The sequence below is a fragment of the Phaenicophaeus curvirostris genome, chromosome 9 (assembly GCF_032191515.1).
Source record: "Phaenicophaeus curvirostris isolate KB17595 chromosome 9, BPBGC_Pcur_1.0, whole genome shotgun sequence".
NCBI classification, from domain to species: domain Eukaryota; kingdom Metazoa; phylum Chordata; class Aves; order Cuculiformes; family Cuculidae; genus Phaenicophaeus; species Phaenicophaeus curvirostris.
Genome location: NC_091400.1, coordinates 13,502,114 through 13,519,617, shown reverse-complemented (window position 1 = coordinate 13,519,617; position 17,504 = coordinate 13,502,114). Strand labels below are relative to the sequence as shown.

General features: G+C 37.2%; 1 protein-coding gene across 3 annotated transcripts in view; it reads right to left on the bottom strand.

The window, feature by feature from the left end:
- LOC138724208 (gamma-aminobutyric acid receptor subunit pi-like) overlaps positions 1-17,504 on the bottom strand; it is a 44,301-nt gene that overhangs the window by 8,597 nt on the left and 18,200 nt on the right. For all 3 annotated transcript variants that reach the window (XM_069864063.1, XM_069864065.1, XM_069864064.1), the window contains 4 exons: positions 17,021-17,088; positions 15,458-15,675; positions 14,725-14,807; positions 10,167-10,304 (listed from right to left, as the gene is read on the bottom strand). In XM_069864063.1, the coding sequence (XP_069720164.1) occupies positions 10,167-10,304; positions 14,725-14,807; positions 15,458-15,675; positions 17,021-17,088 (507 nt within the window). The remainder of the gene's footprint in view (positions 1-10,166; positions 10,305-14,724; positions 14,808-15,457; positions 15,676-17,020; positions 17,089-17,504) is intronic.

The following is a 17,504-nucleotide window of genomic DNA, read 5'->3' as shown; positions in this document are numbered from 1 at the left end:
GACTAGAAGTCTGTCTAGAAAGCTGCCTGGAGGAGAGGGACCTGGGGGTGTTGGTTGACAGCCGACTGAACATGAGCCAGCAGTGTGCCCAGGTGGCCAGGAAGGCCAATGGCATCTTGGCTTGTATCAGAAACAGCGTGACCAGCAGGTCCTGGGAGGTTATTCTCCCTCTGTACTCGGCACTGGTGAGACTGCTCCTCGAATCCTGTGTTCAGTTCTGGGCCCCTCACCACAAGAAGGATGTTGAGGCTCAGGAGTGAGTCCAGAGAAGAGCAACGAAGCTGGTGAGGGGGCTGGAGAACAGGCCTTATGAGGAGCGGCTAAGAGAGCTGGGGTTGTTTAGCCTGGAGAAGAGGAGGCTGAGGGGAGACCTCATTGCTCTCTACAACTACCTGAAAGGAGGTTGTAGAGAGGAGGGAGCTGGCCTCTTCTCCCAAGTGACGGGGGACAGGACAAGAGGGAATGGCCTCAAGCTTCACCAGGGGAGATTTAGGCTGGACATTAGGAAAAAATTCTTCACAGAAAGGGTCATTGGGCACTGGAACAGGCTGCCCAGGGAGATGGTTGATTCACCTTCCCTGGAGGTGTTTAAGGCACGGGTGGACGAGGTGCTAAGGGGCATGGTTTAGTGTTTGATAGGAATGGTTGGACTCAATGATCCGGTGGGTCTCTTCCAACCTGGTTATTCTATGATTCTATGATATAACACAATGCAAGGAAATTAGGAATCACATAATTACTCAACTGTAGCTATTCATAAGAATTACCACAATGAGCGACTATATAAACTAGCATAGTAACAACTGTAATTTTATAAAGTTAGCATGATCCTTATCTTTGACTGCCTCAGATATCTGGTATATTTTGTCTTTTTTTTTTCATTTACTGTTGCTCATTATGTGGATCAAAGGGACCTTCTCTGAAACTGCTGACCTACCACTTAAACACAAACAGCAGCTTCACAGCTTCATCATCTATTTTTTCTTTACATTAGGGCATTACTCTGTTTATGCTGTTCTGAGTGGTGTCACTGTTGTGGCAGAAATGGTTTGCTTCTAAATGACTGATAAAGAGATGAAAGTTTGGGCCCTTGGTCAAAGACAGAACTGGGTCTCATTAGGGAGCAGCACACTGGTAAGCAGAGCCTGAATTTGACATCCAGCTCACTAAATGAGCAAAATTTGGCTATATGTGGGCAACAGAAGTGAAGGATCTGAAATTGTTACCAGTCCAGCAGATCAAAATAAAGCAAATGCTTGTTTTTTACTAAATTAAATATGCAAAATAAGACTTTTTATTCTGACATTCAAAGTTCAAAATTAAGTGTCAGAAGTATTTAAGTTTTTTAAAACATTATTTTAACAAAATTCTTGAACCAGAATAGCAATGAGAGACTAATGCTTGAATATACTGTGGCCAGATAACATTGGCTTCATCTATTTTAATCCAACAAACAATGAACTCCAGGACCTATGTTTCTTTCCAGTGCTGAGTGCTGTGAGTCAGAACAGAACTACAGATCGGTGAATGCACTTTAGCAACAAAAACATATGCATAGGAAGGCTATTTGTGCATCCCTCAGGTGCACTGTGAGATACAGAGTCAAAGAAGAGTACTTTTAAAACCTTGAAGTACACGTAATGGATGCTAAGAAGTGTCTTCTTGCTCCCAGGCTAGAAAACAGATGTTTAAATTTCCATTTTTAGAAGTATTGTATAAATTGCATCCAGAGAACAAGGTTTCATACAACTGTTAAAATCAGAAAGAATTGCTAGATTAGCTAGCCTGACCCTAATCACAAATCACTAAATTTACCCAGTAAGTTCTTGCTTTGAACTCAATCACCTTGATTGGAATGGAGTTCACCTTTCACATGGACATCTAGACTTAATCTGAGGATATCCAGACATGCAGCATCCACCATTTCTCTCAGTAGTCTGTTGCAATGACTAAAATCATTCTATCTGTTAAAAATGAATGCCTTATATCTAATCTTAATCTGACTAAATCCTTCTGCCATGTTCACTCTGCCTTTTCACAGGTAGAGAAAATAGTTCTTTGGTAGTCAGGTCTTTCTCCTCCTAAAGTTACAAATACACTGTACTTAGGGTCCTCCTTCATAAGTTCAACATATTGACTTCTTCAAATTCCTGACTGATACTAAAACAGGATAAAAAAACAGACAGTAGGCTTTAACTCTCTCCAAGAGGCAGTAGACACAAAGATGATTTATACCATTATCATCATTTTCGCGTGAAAAGAACATTACATTAGTGTACCTGTATTGATACTGTGATTTTAACCCATACAGTTGTTTCAGTAAAGTCATTTTGCCAACCAAAACTGATTTTAGCGTAAGCAGACCAAACTGAAGTACTCAAAAGTTATGAAGCGCAAAACTTAGTTGACTGTGCAACATTACTTCTGCTTCTGTCTGCACTCATCCGTGCACTGAATCACGCACTAGTACTAAGTATGTACAATAAAGGCCTACAGCGTAACATATATTTAGGGCAGAAGAATTAGGTTTGTACAGGCAATTATAATCCAATGGCTTCCTAGTGTGCAAGAGCAAGCATTTAAAACCTTAATAAAACTGTTAAGGATTTTAATAATTTTGCTTACAATTTTCTAGGCTGCTACTTAACTAGAACTCAAAACAGGTTTTGTTAAATAGAAATACTACATTTTCTGTTCAGTGTTTGCACCCCAAACAGCCATCACTGTGGCATGGTTGCAGCTAGCACATGACGGATGATGGCACTGCCACAGTGAGCAAGGGAAGTGTGTCAACCTAGAGCTGGTGTGAGAGTGCAGATGCTACACACCATCAGAAGGAAACCAAATCCTCCACAAAAGGAATTTGTCTTGTGTTTCTGTCCTTTACACTTCCTGCAGGGTACCGCAGGTACTTCAGAGTTCCTGTGGTTCAGCCTTAGAGCTTGTCTTTAAGAAGAAAAACTCAGAAATTGCCAATACATAGCAGCATACAGCAAAAATCTCTCCTCATTAGCACTCTACAACTGTATCTCCATTCACCTTAGTATAAAAGTCAAGCATTTACATAGGAAGTTAGTTTAAAATATCTAACCTGAAAGTCATACTTTGCCACTTTGCTGCAATTTCCAAGTGTAGAGAAGCCCTTTGAATGTTCCTGTGTAGTTTTGTGTTATTTTTCCTGATGCCAAAAATTTCTGAAGCAACATAAACAACAAAGAGAAACAGAGACGTAACAGCTTATAGCTGAGTGGCTTTTTGGGGAACGAAGAAAAGGCATTTCTCTAACCTTAAGACTCTCTCCTTGCCAGAGTCCAGACACATCATGGATATAATAATAATGGTGTCGGAATTTCTCTAAAGAGCTCAGAAGAGCTTTTATAATGGAAAATTTGAAGCAACCTATATATAGAATTCATATGGGTTTCTCCCATAATAAAGGGAAGGAAGACGTAGTCAAGAAACGGTAAACAATGCATACTTACCATGCTAAAGAAATGAGAAATGGGACAAAATGAAGACAGGTAAATATTACAGTCCTTTTTTCATCTACACTCCCCTATACCAAAAGTTATCATCTTTCAAATGAAATAGATTTGCTACTCATATTATGTGAGTTGCAGATGAGACAGTAATGATGTATCTTGTTGCCTTTGACCTGCACATTGGAGGCTACAGTGCCATTAGTCAGACCAAAAGTGAAACAGGTTCACGTGATCCTAGTCCTGGCTTTCTAGAGTTAAGCCAAGTACAATTCAAGCTAACTCCTCAAAAGAGTAAAGTTTGCCCCTTGCTTAAAAAAATATTTGCATTAAAACAAGAAGATACTTTTTTATTCAAGTGTCTGGCCCAAGATGGACGTGACCTCAGTGATTTAAATTTGGTAATGTAATAGAAACAAACTCTGTGCATACAGCTAACTCTGCAGCAAAGGCATAGTGTTAGCGCTTACCAAAGTATCAAATTACTGTGGTTAGCAGTTTCTCAGATTAATCTGAATCTAAATGACTGTCAATATACATACTCTAAACCCATCAGAAGGTGAGATACTCTAGTTCAGTCACCCCACAGCAAAATAAGATTAAACTGAGTTACTTGGGCTTTATAGAATTTACTAGAGGGTAGAAATACAAAACTTCACAGTAGCTCTAACTCATACATGAAGAACAAATCTAGATACCAGACTACATTCTCCATACATAGTCTAACTCTCAATACTGCTTAAAAAAAATTAAATTAAATTAAAAGTACCCTAGAAAGTAGAAAGAGGTGAAAGGTATCAAATTTCAGTTGATTCCACTTTTATTTCAGTATCATAAAAATTGTACCAGCATAGACTCTTTCCCAGTACCTGAGCAGATGCAGGTCTAAGGCAGATCTTTCTGAAGGCAAGAAAAGCTAGTTTATTCCTTTTTACAACTTGCCTTTGAAGTTTGCCTTCTGGTTTCTAAAAACAGTATTCTAATTTATAGCACTATCTGCCACTTCATATAGATCTTGCCATATTACTGATCATTTTATCAACACTATTGCTGCACTGCTTAAGAAATACAAATAAACCTAAACAAACAAGCTTCCTAATCACCCTAGGTCATCAATTTTTTGATTTTCCATTTTTCTATGGCTTCTGTTCCTGTCTCATGGCAGAACACAGCATCTCTGCTCTTTTCTGCTGCCCTCTAACCAGCAGATGGTCACAGCAGAAGCACCTGAAGGAAGGACTGATGCTCCACAAATGCTAACAGCACTTTCTAACTTCCACTGTAGTGTTACAGGGTGAAAGGATCTTCCCAACAGCTACTTTCTGTTGATTTTTTGATGAACTCTACTCCAGTAAAAGACTGTTCCACATCACTCTTTATGTAAGAAGCACTTTGGCATCTTGCACAGAGGTGTGCAGTCAGGCACAAAGAGCACATTCTTCTCCATCATGAAATATGTATGCTAACCCCTTGGGTGCCACCTAAAATGTGTGATGTACATCTCACACGCTTGTCAGTATAACTCTAGCAACGCATCATTTTCTTCTCTTCTTGTACTTTTTAAGGGCACAGTGTGGGAAATCTTTAAATAGAATTTTATTGCCTCAAATACGTGCTGAAAATGTAGTTTTCAGTATATATATTTTTATAGCATGTTTACAATGAAAATACATGTTAAGGAATGGGTAGTGGTCCCACTTTTACCCAACAAATAAAGTGTGCCACTAAAAACCAATTCTGTGATATAGGATGCTAAGGTGGTCTATGTTATTACAGATCCTTTGCCCCCTCCTCAGAGAACAATCAGCCTTCTGTTCTTCACTGTCAAGATATCAGAAATTACCTCTTTTCCTACTTGTTCTTCAGAAGTGAACTACAGGAAATTAAAGATCAGGCCAGGCTTCTCAACATGCGTTTCATCTTCAAGAAAATGCTTTACAAAAAATAAGTTTGAAATTCAAACTCCCTAAGAATGAAACAAACCCTTTCATGTAGTGTTTGTGTGCAGATATATTAATCCATTTAGCTTACCTGCAAAAAACCAAAAAAAAAGCTTACAAAAAATTATGCCATAGAAAGTCTTCCAAATGTTTATGTGTATTTCTGTCTATTCTACAAAGAACTTCACAGAAGTTAATTAAAAAAGCCTTCTCTTAATATCCTTGATATTCATTCCATTTATTACACTTCCACATGCTTTCATGTTACTGCAATTTTTCCAATGCATTTTCCAAAACCATTTTCTTTCTTTCTGAACTGTTTTACAGTTCAGAAATATCACAAAAACAACTCGTAATGAGAAACTTTACAACACCAACTCAAGTGAAAAAGCTTGCTTACAAAGAGTGATTATATGAGCTCAGATAGGTAAGTTGAACATAACATGGTAAAAGATAAATGCACATGTAACTCCTTGAATCTTAGGTGAGGGAGACAGAAGACTCACCAGGTCAGATTATACTGAATAAAATGCTGGGATTGTTTGTAATCCCTGTATGGCAAAGATGTTCTCAGAAATAACATGGAAAGAGCAATTACAGATTATAAAAGAACTGAAAAAGAATGAGAGAAGTTATTCACTGTACCATGCCTCAAAAAGTGAAGAATTGAAGAATTCTAGAAAAAAAAAACCTAAGAAATCTCCAGAGACTGGAGAAAGTGCATATGGGCCTGGAGGAGAAAGCAAGGTAATGCCTTTACTTTGAGAGACAAAGACTGACTGATGAACGCACACCCTGTGTAGGAGTCTGTTACATTTGTATACTCTTATAGTTTATATACTTCTTGATTTTCAGATAACTAATTATAAATGAGGGAATCATTACTAGATAAGTTATGACCTCCCACCTGAGAAGCCAATAATGTGTAGTGCCAGGGGTCAGCATAGTTGCAACGCTGTATAGCCAGAGAAGGTCTGACAGATCTCTGGCCCAAGGAGGCTAAAGCAGCATTGGTGATAGACATCAAAACCCTGGTACTGGGAGGCAAGGAACAGCAGCCAGCTTCCTTTGCAGTCTTTTTCAAGAGGACAAGTGTCTTGTCTTTGTGCATCAAGGAAAGGAGACTGACTTTAAGTTTTGTGTCATTTTTCCCTCTGTTCTGCCAAAATAATACCATTTGAATATGCCCATTTGCTGACTTCACAGTTTTCCAAGTGGGGAAGTGCACTGAGAGCACTGATTCCTGACATAACTCTCCCTGCCTTCTGGGCTCCGGCTGAAGACTCAGTGTTAGACTAGACCTGAGCAAGCTGACCCTCTTCATTCCTGCTTCTACTGAAGACTTGGCAGGAGAGCTGCAGTAGCAAGATTTAAGGAAAGTTGCTGGCTAGAAGAAAAGCTATCAACAGCCAATTAGTCTCAAGTATTAAATGACGTTTTTGCTTCTTTCTCCAATTAAAAATGTTAATTGAGATTAATTAGCTATCACTTGCTATGAAAATAGAAGCATTTATCAAGTGGGAACACATAGGTTCTGTCCTGTGCCCAGTACTTCTCACTAACAAACATGATGATATACCAAGTATCTTTTAACACACAGGAAAATAGGACTGGAGTTCAAAATTATCTCAACAACTATCAGCCTGAGCAAAACAAGATGCAATTCAACAAAAGCAAGTACAAAGTCCTAGACTCAAATGGAAATTACCAGCTCCATAGACAGACCACAGGGAATACGTAGGCAAAGGCTGATGAAGGAGATGGAGTACTAGCAGGTATTGCAAGCTGAACAAGGTCAAAAATGCACAGTTTTCTGCAAGAAAAGCAAGTATCAACCCAGAATGGATAAAGAGGAACACAGTTCAAGAAATGCATTTAAGTAAACCCTTTCCCTCTAGGGAGGATACCTGATGGGAATAGTGTACCCAGTTTTCGGTACTGCACATCAGTAAAGATATGAGAAATTTTACGGGAAAACAATAGCAAAGACAAGAGATCTAGAAAACTACGTGAATTAAAAAGAAAGAAAGCATTGGTCTGAGAAAAGATGTATCTGTCCTGAAATAGTGAAAGAGCTGCTGATAAATAGCAGGAAATATCTGTATCCACATAATGGGTCTGAAATGCAGCAAGGGAGATCAAGATTACACATGAGGAAAATACGCATGTAATAATCACCAGAAAAAAACATCTAGGGAGGATGAAGCAGACATTTTGGAGGTTTATCTGACTTATTCCTAGAACCATCTGTCAGGAAGTAGGCTGTAGATATAGATGACCTTGCCTTGGGACATGAGAATAGATTAAATGAATTCTTAAAGGGTACCTCAGCCTTATTTCTATGATTATTTACATAAAAAGCTAAACTGTAGCAGTCCTTCATTGCTTTTGCGTTTTTTCCAAAAAGAAAAGCAAGCATTTTATATCACTGTTAATTACTCTGAGAATTTAGGTGGTGTTGGATATGCAGCTAAAATAAAAACCCAGCAGCCAGTGATGCTCATGTATAGTTTTGGGGTCTAAGAGTGCATCAGTGTACACAGAATAAGGACCATAGTTAAAAGACATTTAGGAGGGAGTTCTAGCAATTAATTTACTTATGTTCAAAATTAAATTGGTCTGTACCAAAAAGAAAATCAATATCAAACCCTAGCCACCAGTCTAGCTAACATTATTCAAAGTGACTTACTATTATGTGATTACAATAATGTGATTATTATGTGATACATGCTGTTCTATAAAAAAGATTAATCTACAGCATCCTTTTCTGAAATTTATTGAGGTTACTTACGCAAGAATTTCACTGACCATGTTTTAAATTTGGCTCTGTCAGTGGCTGTATGTGAACTTGAGGTTTGCATTGTTGTACAATAATTCACTCGCACAGCAGCTGTACTGTCTGATCAGGTTCACAGGGTATCAAGTCCTGACTGCTTTTTTTGCTGTGTTAGGAAATACTATGCATGGCTCTTCTCTTGTATGTTTAGCTTTAGCCTAGTGAATAACTGTAATTTATAAAATAATTTCAGAGATCTATTAATGGTGCTAAGGAAATGCAAAGCATCATTTTTCACATCTAAATTGATTACTTAGTATGGTCACTTTTTCCTTTTAATACGGGCTACAGTAGACACTGTTTTCCACTGCAGAAAACAGAACTTAATTTATAATGACTCAACAGAAAATAAAGGGGATTATGAGATTCCATTTTAAAAGTACTGCTTAACATGATAACATGGCTTTCTTGAACAACAGAATTGAAGCAAGCAGGTGTGCCAAATTTTAATTTAATTAAGTTGCATGTGTTAAAATGCATAATTTAAAAAAGTAGCTTTTGACTTCATACATAAGATTACTGCTGACACAAAGGGAGGAAAACAGCATAATTTATGGAAAAGAGCACAGTTCATCTCACCGTGCCTCTTTGGTAACAACTGGAAATTGGTTTTATTCTATTTGGTAAAAAATAATAGAACTTTTTTGGCTTCAGAGTCTAGACTCTATGACAGAAGGTGGTAAGAATTAAGCAGGTTTCCTCTCTTCTGTATAGTGAACAGGTCCTAATACGCTTCTGGACAGAACAGCAGTAAAGGATTGTTCCCCTCTGATTGAACTTAATGTTGCTTACTCAGAAGCAGTAAAGAGAAGGAAGGCAAGCACGTCTCTTACATAAGCAGCAAGATACTTTGTGATCCTGGAGCCTGCTAGTATATACTTCATTTCTACCTCTATATCTATTGAGAAAATTTTGACTTTTACCTTGAAATTAGAGCATAAAGTTTCTGTTTGTTGAATTATTAAAGCAGAAATACCCAACAATGGTATAGAGAAACTATGTCTCCGTGATTCAGAATTAGTAACATATCCTCTGGTTAAATTACATCTTTGGAGGATGCGCGTGCCATCATTTAGAGACCTCTCTCTCTGTTGGCATGTTGACTTGAGCAGAAGAGAAACTGAGTATGCCATGAAGCACAGCAGTGAAGGACTAAAGAGTAACTCAAAGAGGATAAAGCAGGTCTGGCACATCTTGAACTCTTTGAAAGCCCTTTCAAAATCTCTGGAAAATAAAAAGGAGCAGACTCTTTCATGAGGGAAAATCCTGCCATTAGAGGAAACTTTCTAAGGCAGTTTGCCAAGCTCAGCAGAAAAGCAGGTCTGTAGAAATGCTTCTGCTCCTTCCTCTGCAGAGGAAACTCAGGCTGGGCAATCTGTGCTCTGCTACCCACCAGACTGCACAGAACCTGCTGCAGATGAAGAACAACTCTGGCAAGCACTAGCCATGTACCCCAACTTTTTGCAGTTGTAAAACCACCCAGCATTTTCACAGAAATTTTCATGACTGACTAGAGGCTTTTGTCTTGCCTCATAAAACCAGAGTGGCTGTTTCCAGGAGGACAAGGAACAGTTCTGAGCTGCGTACGTCCCTGGCTTCTCTCCAGTTTAGATGCCCAATTTACAGGCTCTTCTTCCTTCACAAGAGCTCTCCGTGACATTACATGGGAGGAGTAGGACATCTCTTGTTTACCACTTTTCAGATAATGCATACCCTGCAACCTCAATCTTTGTAATTATCTGGGTCTCTGCTGGTAACATCTGGTCAAGCTTGTATAGTTTCAAGAATGAAATCTAGCAGAAAATTAAAACCATTTTCCTCAGAGAAAACAACACGCTCATTTCCTTAACGCTGCTCTGTTTCCAGCGCCATATTCCAAACTGTACCTAGAAGGTTTTAGAAGTGTTTTACCTGTCTCATACACTGCTTCGGATACCGAGGTAAAGTGATCTTCTACTGTGTATTGTGCCAGCCGGAGTGTGTCCAAACCTCGAACTGAATCATTTCCTCTAGTCCAGTAAAACATGACATTATTGATGTTATACCCCCCTGTAGTGATACACAAGCCAACAAAAGTGTTTATTTTACACAATAACTAATTTGTGTTGAGTACACTTATGGTTCAGCTGTTTCTTATTTGTCTGTCTCAAAGTACAACTAGATGTAAACAATGATGGGTTTTGGCAGAACATAATGCCTGTCCGTAACAAAACTCCCAATAACACACAAAGCCTTATAATTTAAAAGCTGATTTTTTTGGAGGTGGTCTTTTTTACATGTTTTACTCTAGTATAGATGACATGAACTAATAAGAGATTAGTACCACATGGTATTGTAAAGGCAAAAGCTATTAAGCTCTACAAAGCTACAGTTTTTATGAATTAAAGCACTGCCAGCATTTGGAATAAACAGTAAGTGTGCCTTCTGTTGCATCCCAGGCTGCTCTTTCTGAATACAGTGCCTTTGGCCTTCATTCCCGTGGAAATGAAGGGGTAAAAAGAGCAGCAGGGTGGCTGCGCACTGGCACTGTGCTTTGAGCTGGGCTTGGGTCGTCACTTGGGATGACATTTTGGCTTTGGAGCTTGGATGCTTCCCAAGGATACCAGCTTAGATGCTGATGTTTCTGCAGGCTCAACAGCGTGGCATGCTTCAGGGGCCCCAGGAGATTTCATCTTAACCTTCAAGCAGTAATTAGGAGCTGAGATGGGACATAAATTATCCATCAGAAGGCAACTGTATTTTGCACACACTTGTCAATATGCCGCACAATCATAGCTAAAATACCTCTGTAGCTTTTCCCCATTATATTAAAAGGCAGGCAATTTTCAGACTAGTGTATATGATTAATTCAAGATTATGTTAATGTAATTTACATGTTAACAGGGAGCATTTGAACATCTTTTCCTTTAGCTTACTTAGATCAATCATTCTTGTATTTGACAGACTTATATTGTGTGAGTTAATAGCTAAGCTTAGGGGCAGAAACATAAGCTGATGATTATTTTTAGACTCCAGTCAATTGTAAGTAAATTACAGTGTGAAACAATAATGCAATGCATTGCACAATGGTATATGCTGTAAAAAGAACAAAGCTCTAGAATCACAGAAAAAGAGATGCATTAAAATAATAAAGGGCATTTTAATATTCTTAATTTAATAGCGTTGGTTCTTGCAATGACAAAATGAACTAATTTCCTACAGCAATTTAACGTAGGAAAAACAGGAGTTCAGAAATTTCACTTCAAGAAAACACAGAGCTGGTTACCAATAATAATGACAACTCCACCTGGAGATTCTTTCCCTGAACATTCTTAAAATGTAAATCTTGTTTTCACTTTCACTGGCAGTTTTCTGAAAACGTACTGTGACCAGGGATCTCTGCTCATGTTATCCCCTTTATAGAAACTAAAGCCAAAATACCACTGTGTCAAAATACTAGGCCAAAAGCATGTGAGTCTAAGCTAAATTCTTGATTCTCCAAAACCACAAGCTTGGAAACTTCCCAGATTTGCAAGATGAAAAATAAAAGTAATGTTTCCTACAAACAAATGATTGCATTGTCTTTAGACAAAGTAAAGACGTTTATAGAAGCAGTTTCTATGCATGACTCCAGGCATGAATTAATTTTCCTTTCCTTCAGTATAAATGAACTGCAGGTATTTAAATAAGGTTCAAGGAACTTGAGAGTACCACAGTAAATTCTTATTTATTTTTACAAGACACTGAATATTCCAAGCTGTGGGAGATGGGAGAAATTCTCTATGTCTAGATGGGTGATAACAAGCGCATCTCCAAACGGAGAACCATTTTTGTTCCAAAGTATTTTCATAATCTGAATGATTTATAGGTTTTGGTGACTATGCCTATGAAAAATCTTTGAAAATACTAATTCCAAAACTCTACTTGTGATGAAATTTCATGAGGAGAGTCTTTCCAATAGTCAGTAAAGTGAAATAGCACAGTACTCCCTCTGTGAAAAATAATTCTTTATTCAGGGGATTTATATTTTACTAATTATAAAATGTGTTAAAAGTTTATATAGACAAAATCCTTAAGCCATGTTATTTGGCTTTTACAAGTAATGTCTATTCTCTTCACATGATACTGAGTTTTCATTCTAACTAATTACTCAAGCCTAAAATGTCTCATTCCTATACTTTGCTGATACAGTATGAGCAGCTAATGTCTACAGGGTTAACTACAGGAATAGTGGATTTGGGATTAAACACAAATTGCCTAACACAAATTAGTTTCTTTACCTTTCTGTTGCTAATTTTAATTTCCCCTGATTGTCAAGCACAAGTTAAGTGCCTTCATGTGGCTCTTCACTGAATAAATGCTAAAGGACAAATTCAAAATAGAAAGTAAAATTTCAGAGATGGGCCTAAAGCATTAATATGTATTTGGACTAGAGGCCTGGTGGGGGAATATGAAAAAATCCCTCAGCCCACTATGAATGAATGGTGGTGTTCACTACTACATGGCAGAGAGCATGAACCCCCTGGCAGCACTAACAGAGCTGCAGGAACCCTCCAAGTCCCCAGATGTCACATCTGACATATCAACAGAGACCCAGAGCGGCATCTCTGGATAACCCAATAGACAGTTTGGCTGCACTGCATTTTGCTGTGTAGAAAGCTTAAGTCTATAAAAATTAACTACCAATGGTTGAATAGCACGTTGAAAAGGCCCCTATGGACACTTTATTGTGTAAAGCCATTACTTGATAATATCATGTCATGTCTACCTTTACATTAGTAATCACGTAATATAAGGTTTAACACTTTGTCTCAGCTCAAATATTTGCTATATGTTTTACATTCCATTTATAAATGTCACTATTTGTAAGGATGTGCATGCATGCTTACATTCGCAACTCTTAATTCCAAGTAATGGTATCTACAAGAAGTATTACGAGATGATGTTATTATTCATCTATAAATTCACACCACTTATCTCATGAGGGAGCCATCACCATTACCAGAGTACCCAAAAAATAAGTACTAGTGTGCACCAAAGAAAAAGGGCCACAGCTAAAGGCACGCTCTTTACTTTTGCATTCATTGCTTCTAGCAGTTTGCTTTCCTCAAAGCTTAACACCACTGTCATGGGAGCATTTGTGAAGACATTACTATGTTTTTCCCTTGGAGAGCAGGCACTTGTGTGATGTTGAAAAAGCAGATGGAATCATTCCGAAAAATGCTTATTTTTAATTACATAGGGAATTCTTATTTGTTTAATCCTGTCAAATAAATTTTAAGTTACTGTGGGACATGTATTTTATTCTAGAACTAGAGAAAACACTAAATGACTCATTAGGCAATGCTGCTGATGTAAATCCATATATGTTGATTTATGTATGCTCTTCCAAAAGAAAATAACTTAAGAGATAAATCCAAATTCTAATTCAAATCACTGTTAAACAGATCTTATAAAACTGCTGATTCTAGAGGGACTTATGTGTGAGGAAGATTTTTAGGTTGATTTTCTTTGTGTTTCTGACTAAAATGAACCTTTTGCAGCAATCTTCTTATTGGTCATTACCAACAAGAGATAAGGAACATTTTACACTTTACTGCAATGGCAGAGAGTAAAGCTTGCCAAGTGCTGAAAACCTTCTGAAAGATTTTGAATATATATCAACACATATTTGAATGCATATTTTCACCTTACAGGACTGGATATCCTTTTCCATTATCCCCCGCAAAAATATCTTGATAGAGTATTATCATATGAATAATAGCAAAAAGTTACCTACAAACATGCACATTTGGGTATTTACAAAGTGACCATGTCTACAGAGTACTAGAGAGTATATGTTAATGAAAATTATGAGAACATTGATTGATAAAATGAGAACCTATAAAGGTATATTCAGTCTTGGTCTATCAATTGATGACATTTTTTCCCAGGACACTGGCACAGAGACAACTTGGTAAATCATAGAATTGAGCTGCCTATGAAATTACCTTTTTTTTCAGCATGAAAACAGCAAATTAATAAAACATAAACCCCATTCCTTAAGAATAGGCCTTATTCTAATTTCTCTCTTTCCTAAAGGAATTGTGCTTCAGGGCACAGGCAGGAAAATACATTCTGTCTGAAAGGAAAAAAACAATTTTCTCAGCAGTGCTGGAAAATACCTGCTCACATAACTCCCTCTGAAGACCAACAGAATAACTGCAGGATGCGCTGCAAAACCAGGCCTATGATAATCCCCTGATATTTTGTTTAATCAATAATAGTAAGTAACATGGCAGCTTTTCAGTATTGAAATGCTATTTTCAGTGAAGCCTCAGGTATTTATCTATGCATACAGATACTATTGAATTTCAACAGGTTCTGGTCACATACTTCCCCTTGACTGATTTGAAAATTCCAGCCTCTTTGATAATAATATCTAGCAGTCCTTGAAGATTAAGAGATATTTTCCTAATTGTATAAAAATAATAAGGAATAAGTGCCTTACAGCTTTCCAGTTGCAAAGTACACGTCTGCTTATCCATTGGATATTTGGTCAGATCCATGCTGCATGCAACAGTCGTGGTGATGCTTGGAAAAAAAAAAAAAGGATTGCTGATTATTGATGAGAGAAAATTGCTCATCAGTAAAAATAAAATAAGCCACATATCCTTCTTGAACTAATATTTGCAGGCAAATAGCTATTGTGAGGAAAAAAAAAAATCTATATTTCCTGTTATTTAATATGGAAGAGTAAAAGCATCCCAAATGTGAAAACACTCCAGAGCAGCTGAGTTTAGTGGCAGTCCAAAAAGGCCACTCCTTGCTCCCTTCTCACTTCCAAAGTGCATATTACCTTTGTTGCTGTTTTGCAATACATTTTACAATTTTGTTATACTTATCAAAATCTAATACAAAGCATAATCTTCAATAAAAAATGCAAATCAACCATCATGACCTGCTTTCCTCTGTGATGACTTCATAGCAAAACAACTGGAATGGATTTTGTATTTGGTCTACATGAAATCAAAAGGGTCTTTTTAGTGAAGAAAATAAGACATTATTAAATACAAGAATTTAATCATATCGGTCAATCATATTACATTTGTAAAACAACAAGACCATGAGTATTCTACTTTTACAAACAAATCAGTTTCTTAAGCACAAAATCATGCTAACCTGGAAAGCTTAAAATGTAAGTAAAAACCAAATATAAAGGCTGATACATGGTACACACATACCGTAAAGCATACAAGACTGTTCCATTAGGATATATTCTTATAAGACGATTCTCAACAGTGATATCATGAAGAAAAGACTTTTTTGAATCAACTATGAAGGTATCTGGTACCCAGAGCATTTCCACAAGTCGGCCATCTAAGCTTAAACTCTTATTGCCATCAAAACAAAGTCTGTCATCAGTCCATCGCTGCCTTAGAAATATGGTAGCTGTGTAATCCTGAAAGGGAAATAAATTATCATACACAACAAGCCACAGATATTCTGGTTTATGAAAGTATACAGAAACAGCTGCAGAGTACAAACAGCCTATAACTCTCCACATCCCCTTCTTAAATGCTGGCACTACAATAGCAGTTGCACTGGCTCTTGTTTTGTCAAATTTTCCAGCACTTGATGTGAGGTTGATATCATTAAGAAATATTATCTCAAGTAGATTTTGTTCTGACAGTCAGTGGAGTTTTACAGTAAGAGCTAATGGCCTAAGTCTGGGGCTATAATTCAGCTGAAGTCAGAGCTTTCTAAGCAGATAATCTGGCTCCGTAAAACTTTATATTTTAGAATGGTTTATTTCAGTGGCTGCAAACGTCATTTTGTTCACATAAACTACTGAAAAATGCATCTTTCAAGAAACCTTTGAAAAATTTTGTATAAATCCAGACAGAAAAAAGAACAAAATAAATCAGTGAAATGGGAAGGGAATCATCATCTTTTAGCTCAATTTGTCTTTTCAGCATCACAAGGGAAGGAATAGGGGTGCCAAATTTACCGAGACCTTGAATACAGCTCTCAGCCCAATTCACCTTCAATTCAGATATGCCTGGCAGCCTTATATTAAAATCACGCTATTTCTAAGCACCTTTTTTAAACAACTTTTGAATTTATGGTGTGTTTTTATAATTATGATACACTCATCTTAATTTCTAAACTTACTTCCTCCTTGCAAAATACCTGTGAATACACTGAGTACAGAGGTACATTTATATACAAACACACACGCGTATATCTAATACGTTTACTAACACTGAATACCTGATTAATGAATTTTGCCTTTTGCTTCTATGTATCAATGGAGGATTTTTAATTAGAGAAGTAAACTCCATTTCATAGTTTGCTCAGAAATAAGTGATACAGATATAATAAAATACAGCTGGAATAAATCAGTGTGTGACAGTAGCAGTAAAAGAGAAAAACAATATGAGTTCAGCTGCGTCTAATCACAAGGAAAGGGAGTAGCTTCAAAGTCACATGAAAGTATCTTTAATTTTCTGAAATGCATATTTAGACATTTCATCTGGAAAATAAACACTGCTTGACATACCTTTCACTAAGATTAATACTCAATAGTAAATTCTGTTTGTATCTATGAGAGGTGTGATTTGCACCTGCACTTCTATACTTACTGGAGTGCTATAAGCACTATCTGTAATGAAAAACAGAATTCCATCTCCTAACACAGAGTGCACAAGGAAAAAAAGCCTCAAAGTCACATTGCCAGCAGATGTAAACACAAGACACCTGCTGATCAACATGTAAAACAAAAAAATATTCCAAATCTACAATACCATATTTATTTCTGATATTGTATCAATGCTTGCAATATCCAGACTCATTCCAATTGACACAGGACCATCTGCAAAAAAAAAGAGAAAGACAGAATCTAACACACAGTTCTTGAACACTCAGTGTTCAAAACTGACTACAAAAATCTACCACAAGTGACCCACTTTTTCCTAAACGTTTAGCAGCTTTTTTAAAAGGAAATGTTTCTCAAACTTAAGAATTTTAATAATTTCATAAGCAAAATATAGTACTTTAAGACTAACAATATCTTGGTTCTAATAAACATACTTTATTTCCTAAATATTTCCTGGTTTGTATGATTTTATTTCCCCCCTGGAAAAAAAGGGTGCTGTGGAAAACGTTGCAAAACAAGGTGTGGAAGGTACAGTCCCCATGATACCTCACACCCTTCTGCTCTGAGGTGCAGAGCAGTGGAAAGAATTCCTCCAGTTGCAACATCTGGTCCATCAGATGTCAGTGAACTAA